At 43.0% G+C, this 9,575-nt stretch overlaps 1 protein-coding gene across 1 annotated transcript in view; it reads right to left on the bottom strand.

Moving 5' to 3' along the window:
- Nucleotides 1–930: 930 nt before the first annotated feature.
- The window catches only part of LOC116567332 (uricase), a 29,236-nt gene continuing 20,591 nt past the window's right edge, over nt 931–9,575 (bottom strand). Inside the window, exons 5-8 of the mRNA XM_032302320.1 lie at nt 7,657–7,843; nt 6,050–6,173; nt 3,813–3,896; nt 931–1,775 (exon numbers count right to left, since the gene is read on the bottom strand). Of these exons, the coding sequence (XP_032158211.1) occupies nt 1,701–1,775; nt 3,813–3,896; nt 6,050–6,173; nt 7,657–7,843 (470 nt within the window). The 3' untranslated portion in view covers nt 931–1,700. The remainder of the gene's footprint in view (nt 1,776–3,812; nt 3,897–6,049; nt 6,174–7,656; nt 7,844–9,575) is intronic.

Genomic DNA, 9,575 nt, shown 5'->3' with positions numbered 1-9,575 from the left:
TACAGACATTATCCCGTTTTATCCTCAAAAAAAAAAACCCTCTGAGATTCTATTCTCACCTCTAATTTACAGAAGAGGATGTTCGTCGGAGAACTAGTAAGAGGTGGATCCAGGAGTGAAGTGAGTTTTTTTTTTTTTTTTAAGATTTTTATTTATTTATTTGAGAGACAGTGAGAGAGAACATGATAGGCGAGAAGGTCAGAGGGAGAAGCAGACTCCCCATGGAGCTGGGAGCCTGATGAGGGACTTGATCCCGGGACTCCGGGACCGTGACCTGAGCCAAAGGCGGTTGCTTAACCAACTGAGCCACCCAGGTGCCCCGATGTGAGTTTTTTTTTAATGAAACACTAAGCCGTGCTAGCTTAAGTTACAGTACTAGAAACGGGGGACTGAAGCAGATTTCTCAAGCAATGCTAAGTACTCACATGTAACCATTATAAAAAATGGAGATTTTAAAAACTTGATAAATGGAGATTTTTTTAAATGGAGGAATGTTATCTAGAATGTTCATGTGGACAGGTTTTCATCAGGGGCTTCTAAAATCACAGTTCATGAAGCTTTATGGTACATAGCTATATATAATAGGAGTATTAGTCAACTGACACAATCACCAGTCAAATCTGTATACACTTTTAAATCATTAATTACATTTATTTCTCTGATTATTATATTTGGGAGATCCAGAAAAGCACATAGTAAAAAAATAAAATAAAATCACTCCTAATCCCACCATCTAGAAATCATCATCACTATTATTTCTTTAAGATGTATTTATTTATTTGACAGTGAGAGAGAGTGAGTAAGAGAGAGAGCAAGCAAACAGGGGGGAGGGGCAGAGGGAGAGAGAGCACGGAACCTGATGCAGGACTCAATCTAAGACCCCGAGACCATGACCGGAGCTGAAACCAAGAGTTGACCACTCAACCAGCTGAGCCACCCAGGCAACACCATCACTGATATTTTTATAGAGAGTCTCTCGTCTTCTTTCTCTGTGGATATTCATTGTTTAGTATAGTGACTTAGCATCTATTAAATTCTCTTTTTCCCAAAGTGATACATTATTCAAAGAAAAACAAGTTGTACTTTTTTTCAGTGTCTACTAAATATTCTCAAAGAGTTGTAGAAGTCCTAAAACCAATACATTAGGATTACAAAAGTACTTTAAGAGTAGAAATAAACTCCCAGTGATGTATACACTGGAACATTCTTAGAAATTCAAATACTTCAGTCTCACTGAAGCCATGATGGTGATAGTTTCCAAATATGATTTCATCATTACATTTTCTGCATTGCCCAGAGCAAAGTGTTAGCATCAGTAGGTTGAAAACAGTACTTACTCTTAAATTTGTGCACAGATTAATTGATAAGACACATACATTAATTCATTATAGTTTTCTTAGTATATTGATTCTAAAACTTCTCTAAGATAGGAAGGCACAAGAAAACCAAAAGGAAATATTGATTTATGACTATTCTCATACGGCTTAACATTTGTGGAGTAAACTGTATCCACCAAGTGTGTTGTAATTATTAATCACAAAACACCTTGCTGAGCTAGTTGTAGAAGAATTCTTTCCTACAGGAGGAAAATTAACACTATAAATCAACACTCCAGTTTGAAAATTGGCATGGCTACATGCTATGATTTCCAGCATCACAAGAGGCTGAAGAAATTCCTCAGTTGAGAGGAGCCTACAACGTCACAGCTTCGAAGCCAGCTTCCTCTTGACCGTCCCAGTAATTCTGCCATATGGATTGTCTAAGGGTAGCAAGACCTGTAGAAAAACCACATGGCAACTTCAGAGGCATTACAATAGACCTCTCCTTTTTCCGGTGAATCAAAAATAAAAACCACAACTCGATAAACAGGAAAATGTATATGCCCTACAGTCATACAGCAATGCCTTATTTTCTAGAAGATTTTGTAGAAAACTTTTCTAGAAAAATTTTTGAAAAATTTTAATCATTGGGCTATGAATGTTTCTCAAATGCATTATATATCCCTGTCTTTTCAATAGAATGTTCTGAACATAATTTGGCCATTGCTTGATGACTCACTTTGAACATCAGTCATTGTCCAATGCTAAAATACTGTCATGCCCTCAGGAACATTTGAGATCCTCGGGGATGTTAGCCCAATACTAAATGGCTCCAGAAAGCTGTGAGTTTAGAGTGGTTCTGTCTTCCCACCCTGTCATTTGTCACTCCTCTGCCGTTGTCAGTGTGTCCTAACTCCCTGCTTTTCGTGTGTTGCCTTTGCTTTGTAGCCACGTGCTGGGTGGGGGCCCGAGAGCAGCTCTGGCCAGCCCCAAAGTGCAGACATGGACCCAGGACAACTTGTCCAGCCTCTCAGATGTCTTCATGCAGAGCCCTGGCCTGAAGGAGCTGGGCTTTCTGCTTATTCTTCAGGTGGGAGCTAAGGAAGCTGCCAGTCTGACTTCTTGGATAGAGAGACACAACCGGCAAGCCGGCAACAAGTCTTTGAGCTGGGATCGGTGCAGGCTGGAGGTGTCTGGGGGCCCTGAGGAGACCTCCTTTCTCTTCTAGTTTCCTTAGCTGAGCACTATCCCATTCACGACACTTGACCCTTTTCTGTTTGGGGTCCTTTGTTTTAGCTTTGGTGGACATGGCCAGGATTACTTCCGGGTCCCTCTTGTGCTTTTTAGAAGGTAATTTGTTTTAAAAGGCTTTCTACTCTAATTAGTGGGGTTCTGGTAATCACCATGCTTTCTTTCCATCGCAGTCAACAATGCTGTCTCCCTGCTCAGCTGAGTGAACTGTACCTGGGGGTCAAAGTTGCTCTCCTCTGCCACACAGAGTTCTTGAGCAGCTATGCCAGGCATCTAAGCATGACTTCTCTTCCCAGTGCTGCTCCCCAAACCCCACCTAGAGATGTGGTGGTGCAGAGCCCCCACGAAGCCCAGTAATATCATCTGCAGAACAGACACAAGGTGACTGGTCAGAGGACTGTAGCTAAGAAGGCTCCTAGGTCAGCAGGCCCAGAATTCTATGGCCGCGGAGCCACGTTGATAGATGGCCCCTCCCTCCTCACCTACACACTAAAAGAAGCCATCAAGATGATGTTTTTCAAATTCTAGAAGTCCATGAGAGGATGGATCAAGCAGAGAGATCCTACCATTCTGCAAGTGGTTCGAGAGGGGAAGGACAGTTCTAATTTCCAGGGCCCCACCACTTCAGGCTGTCGAGTCAGACACTCCCACTTGGTTTAACCTTCTGCCATGGCTTCAAACAACTCCACGTAAGTGTTTTTCGCAAAACAAGTTTCCTTTCAAAAAGTGCACTTCCTCATCTCGCTTTCTAGAATTGCCACTGGAAACACAAACACTCTTTCATTTTTCTGTGGACATTTTCTGTTTATATGCTACTTAAGTTGACAACTGAATCCAAAGTTAAAGACGTTGAAGGAAAATGAAAATAGAATCTTTTTCTTCTCCTCGTTGTCGCCTCATCATGGAAGAATAATGAAGCCGTGACCTTGGGTGGCACTTTTCAGAGAAGCAGATCTCAGAGCTGTCTCCTCTGGCACACTCTGTGCTTTCCTTTTCTTTGACTCCCCGCAGCCTCCAGCCCTCCTCCACAATCACTCATCCGCTTCTAGGGTACTCCAGCCTCAGGTACGGAAAGGCCTGGAGTCTGAGAGGACTTTAATCAGTGGCAACTATAAATACCCCAGAAGCAACAGCTGTGAAGAGTTTTGCTTGGTGATGTTATCATCCCAAATTTATAAAGACAAGTAAGGGTGTGGGGGCAGGAGGGTGGATGTACTTTAAATATTTTTAAAGTTCTCTTACCTCTTCCTTGTTGATCAGTCCCATTTTGGACATGTCTATGTTAAAGTAGTGCATGTTGGGAAGGCTAATTTCCATGTCTTCTATCTGGAAACCAAAGTAATATGGATCACATTGGGCAACAGTAAAGCTCTCTCCCTCTATCACTTCTCCCCTGCAACCCACCTGCCCTGCGCCCCATTACTCAAGTTCCACCTCTGTCCCTGAGACATCCTCTGGTGGTCCTCTACTGCTTGACACAGCTGTCTCCTGAGAGTCGTACTAATAGATGGTGGACCCCCCTTTTCCCTTCCAAGTACAAAATCTGTTCTCAGGAAAGTAAGAGGTCCTTGGGTCAGAAACCTGTGTGAGCTACGGTATCCAACTGGCCTCCTGGTGCTGGCCAGTCAACTTCTTAAACCCTTCCTCAGTCCATTTCCTCCTCTCAAGGCCTGTCCCAAACATTTTCAGGCCCTGGGGTCAGAATACAATTGGAGACCCACATACCAGATGTTTAAAATAAATAAATAAATAAATAAAATTATGAATCAATCAGGAAACTTTAAAGTGACAACTTGACAAATATACCTTCATAACAACCTGGAAGGCTAGGATGTAATTTAGAAATCTCTGACTGCTTGCAGTGCCATCCCAGGATGTGGTAGTGTGGGCAGAGCCAGACCCCAGGCCCATCGCACCTTCTCTCTTGGACTCACGTGGGTGGACACCCTTGCTTACATGTTAAGTGTCATTCATACCTCCTGCAAACATCTGCCCCTTCACCTACTCTCAGGCCTAATGGTGTATGCACTGATGGCATAATCAGCCTCCAGAGGATGGGTCTGAGAAGGAGGTTCAACCAGTTGCTAAAAGTAGTCTCAGGTTATTTGGGAGTTAATTCTGGGGTGCAAGTATCCAGAGAATGATCTAGAAAGGGATGTGTGGGTCCCTGAAGAGTTTGCTGCCTTGGTCCCACTGACTCTTCTTCCAGTGGAAAGAGGCATAACCAGAGAAAGGCCTGGAAAGTGCTGGACCATGCAGGCATCCCTCTTGCCCAAGTTGAAGGATGGTACTCGTCCTCTCCATCCCATCATGGAACTAAATTCAGGCCCTTCTTGCCAGATTTCTGCTTCCCAACAGCCTCCAACAGGTCTCCTTGTCTGTAATCCATTACCCTTTTAATTTGTCACCCTTTTTTTAAGAGCAATCTTTCTAGAGGGCAAATCCAGTAGTGCCACACCTTGCTTAAACCCCTCCGTGGCTGCTAAGAGCTTTAAAGTTAAAGTGCAGACTATAAACAAGCCCACAGAGATTCTCCTGATCTGGTTCCTGCCTCACCCCTAGGCACATGGAAAGACTTTCACACATGGAGCTTCACATATAGCAGATCCTCTATAGTAAATGATGGTTCTATGATGCCACCTGGTCTCTATACCTACCATGCTCCCTCACCCTTGAGTGTGAACCCAGATAATCCTTATTTGTACAATCTGAGGGTTTTGAAGGGGCGGGGGGTGGGAGGTCGGGGTACCAGGTGGTGGGTATTATAGAGGGCACGGATTGCATGGAGCAATGGGTGTGGTGCAAAAGTAATGGATACTGTTATGCTGAAAATAAATAAAAAATAAAAAAAAAATCCTATTTGTCCTTTAAGACTAAACCCAAGCCCCTCACGCTCAGAAAGCCTGGCTTGCCCTATGTCCCATACCTGAGTTAGATGCCTTTCCCTGTATTTTCATTATGCTCTATCCTCTATTGCATCATTAGTTTACTTATTTTTTTTTTCTTTTACTCAGTGATGACCTCTTTAAGGGTAGGCACCCTGTCTAATTTATCTTTGTATTCTTCATGTGTTGACAGAGATATAATAACCATCTTATAACATCAGATGGATGGATGGAATCTGTCTGCATCTATCCTTCATTCCCTGTCTACCCTGAAACACAGACCCTTGGCCTAATTATTCCTCTTTCAGGGCATTGAGTGTCCTGATATGAGGCTTAAGTTGTGGCAGGTTGGAAAGACCCACAGAATTTTCAACAAACCTAAAGAACTATAACAGTGGCCCATGTTTTCAGGTTGGACAGATTTTTCCATTTTTTGCTCTCTTCTCACTTGCTATAACAAGCTTTTGAACAACAACAGATGTCATTTTTCATGTGTCTTCCACTGTCTTATTTTAACTCTCAACTCTCTGTCAGAGCTGACAGGAGACACAACACGTTCTCTTAGTCTTCAAGATGGCAAGTGACAAAACATACCTCAGGAACCCGGCTCAAAGAGTGCACCTGGATGTCATAGAGGGTCTTCTGGACAGAGGGGGAGTACTCGCCTTTGTCATAGGGTCCAGCAAATTTCTCCAGGACAATGTCCCGAACAGTATCCCTAAAACACAGAAGAGAGACCTGAGGACTCATAAGGTGGTTTTTTAGAAATGCACTATAAAGTTGGAAGTGGTGACCTTCTGTTCCCCCAGAAAACAATTTTATTGCTGATTTTAGAAGAGATTAATATCCTGGAATGCCTTACTTCCAAAAACACCTCACTTCCAATTTCCTTACGCACACACACGCATACACACACACCCCATTCAACAAAGGTATTGTCACTAGGCAATCTTCATCATCTGGAACTAGGAAGTGGACATTACAGAGTAAATCTTCCTCCCATTTGAAGAACCCATGAAAAGGACTTACAAGTATGCTACACTCTTACTGCTTAGCTTGGCCAGTTCTTTGCATTATTGTTTTTTCAGGATTTTATTCTGTGCCAGGCTTGGTGTTAAGGATTTTACCTAATTAATTCACTGAATGCTCTCAATATACCTGAGACAGGTATTATTATTATTCCCAATTTAGACATGAATAGTCTTCAAATTAAATGATCCACACTAAGTCTCTTTCCTTAGTGGGAGACCCAACTAAGACCCTGATTCTGCCATGTTCAATTTTGTGCTCTTTCCAACATAAATACATCAGCCTGCTGCCAGTGGAGAACACTTAAAATAAAAAAGGAAAAAGAAGATTGAGGTGAGGTTCTCTGTAAGTCCTTTCAAACCCATCACATAATAAAAGGAGTAGAGCAAAACTATGCCAGTGGGAGGAAGTTACCAGGGGGCAGATTCCAGCCTATCAGAAAGTAACATTTCTAACAATTAGAAATTCAGCGGAGGAATGCCTGGTCAAAAAGCGAATTCAGAGTCCAGAAGCCTAATTACTGCTTGTCAGGGATATTATAATAATAACCACACCTTTACATTGTTAAGGCATTTATCATTTAAAAATTGCTTCTGTGGCTATCATCTCATTTTGAGTTAGCCTACAATGACCAACTGTCCCAGTTTGCCTGTGACCAAGGGGTTTCCTGGGACATGGGACTTTTCAGTATCAAAATCAGAAAAGTCCTTGGCAAACTGGGGTGAGTTTGTCATCCTCATGTAGCCCTCTCTGCATCTACTATGAGGTAGTAAAACCAAATATCATTATCCTAGCTTGATACAGTGAGTCTTGAAGTGTGGTTCCTGGGTCAGCAGCATCAGCATCAGCTGGGAGCTTACTGGAAATGCAAGGTCACAGGCCCCACCCCAGACCTACAGAATCAGAACCTCTGGAGGTGGGTCCAGTAATCTGCATTCTAACAAGCCCTTCAGGTGATTCTGATACACAATAATGTTTGAGAACTACTGATGTAATCAATTGAAAAACAGGAAAAGAGCATGGTCTTTCGGTTATCCAACAGAAGGGACCCTAAACAGTGGGAAGGTTGAATTGGATGACCTCTAAGTTTCCCTTTCAGATGAAGAGTCTATGACCTTGGGGTCCCTGGGAAGAGGGAAGAGCCAGCACCAGACCCTAGCATATGCTCATACCAGGTAGCATCAAAATCCATGTCTCTATATTGGTGATAGCGCCATTTACAGTACACTTGGGTGGCGAAAAATCGGTCCTTCACCTCAGGGAGGGTGGTGAACTGGTCCTTGATGAATCCTTCAAATCCAGACTGGGTTGTTTTCAAGACCTTGAGGTCTTTGATTCCAGAATGAATGACCGGAGGTCCTGTTTTAAGTAAAAATATAAGGGGATGAGGTCATAAACAAAATAGTGTCTTCTTACTGATACCTAGCTCTAAGCATCCTGGTCATTGAAACATGGTGAACAGCTTGAACAAAGAACTGCCTCACTGCTCATGTTTTCTGTCTCTCTGTCTCCTCTGAAGTCCCAGGGATGAGGATGGTGTGCCTTTCTCTCTGGATTCCATGACTCCCTGCCTTTCTCCAGCCTGAGGAGAACTGAAGGTGAGAGACTAAACCTTGTTGGGTTGAAACCCACAGAAATGAATACCTTCTTCTCAGCTCCATGTAGAGGTGACTTCTAGGCCAAATACTTTGCATTTTTTTGAGCTCTCCTTTACTCAACAGATAATCATGCTGATTCGTAAGCTCCTCCAGAGCAGTTCTGCTGTTTGACTGCCTTTATGGGATGGGGGAGAGTTAGTCCTCATGTTGATCATCTACACTGGCTCATGGCTCCAATTATCATCAGACCCTCAGTTCTCTTGTGGTCATGAGCGCACTGAAACCAGACAACTTCCTGAATGGGTGGCACTGTGGACCTGGCTCGACCTAAATAGAAACTGGGATGATGAGGCAGGACCCACAGGGCACAGAACTGCCTAAGAAAGTACCCATAACTTTTGGTTTGGGCTGAAGGAGAAGGGACAAAGTTGGTTCATGGGGGCCTGGGAGAAAGAGGGCAGAGTTGTCAAAAATGGAGGGGATGATATAGCTCTCCTGCAGTTCCTGAGAACAGAAGACGAAGGGGGAAGGTGAAGGAGTGATAGCTATAATCTGAAAAAGATATTTACTTGTGTACCAGGCCGTTCTAGCTCAGGACCCGGGACAGGTGGAGAGCAGAGTAAGTGAAGGGAAGATTCTCTCTTTTTCTATGTGGAACACACTGTAGCTCTGCAGTTTGGTGAAGCTTGAACAGAACACGGCACTGGAAGACACAGTTCGAAATGCCAGAATACAGTGTTCTGCATCATTCTTCCCAAAGAATGATGCTTCCCAAACAAGCACAACCAATGCTGAGCAGGTCCTGTGAAGCAATAGTGGTTCCCAATGGGTGCAAACTTCTCCCTAAACACATGTGAGGCAGACCTTCAGACTGTCAGGAGATAGGAGAGTTTGACTGGAGAGATTCAACAGTTTTGTAATGAGAGAACTACAAAGGCAGGAAAATTCAGGAATTAACATCACTTATATAAATTTGCGCAGGTTGGAGAGGCTGGACTTTCAGGGCACACTTGGGTACAAACCCCAAGTAACACTGTGCCATGACAGGATGACCAAGGTCATCTCCTTTCAGTCATGAAGTTAGACCTGATTAATATCTTTCTTGTCTTGTTTAGTGTATAACTCATGGGCCACAGGCATCAGGCATCACTGTATTGTACATGGTTTTAGTTGAAGGACAAAAATATAATTTGATCCTCAATTAAAATATAGGACAGCTCCTAATAACCCAATAGTTTATATCTTCTATATGGTTTAAGTTGCTGTGGTCAGCTCAGGAGCTGCAGAGTTTAGAAGTAGATGAATAATGACTATATTTTTATATTTTCCAGCCACATGTGTACATCTACCAAAGATAACAGTGGCTAGTGGCTAGTGGTAGATCAGTTGATTAAATAAGGCCTTCTGGTTGGAGTGTTTCAGGATAATGAGGCAAAACTGAAATGATCTTTGTTTAACATTCTGAAGTTCCCTTTGGAAACTACATCTGAAGA

The sequence above is a fragment of the Mustela erminea genome, chromosome 10, assembly GCF_009829155.1.
Source record: "Mustela erminea isolate mMusErm1 chromosome 10, mMusErm1.Pri, whole genome shotgun sequence".
Lineage (NCBI taxonomy): Eukaryota > Metazoa > Chordata > Mammalia > Carnivora > Mustelidae > Mustela > Mustela erminea.
This window is presented reverse-complemented; position numbering and strand designations above follow the sequence as displayed.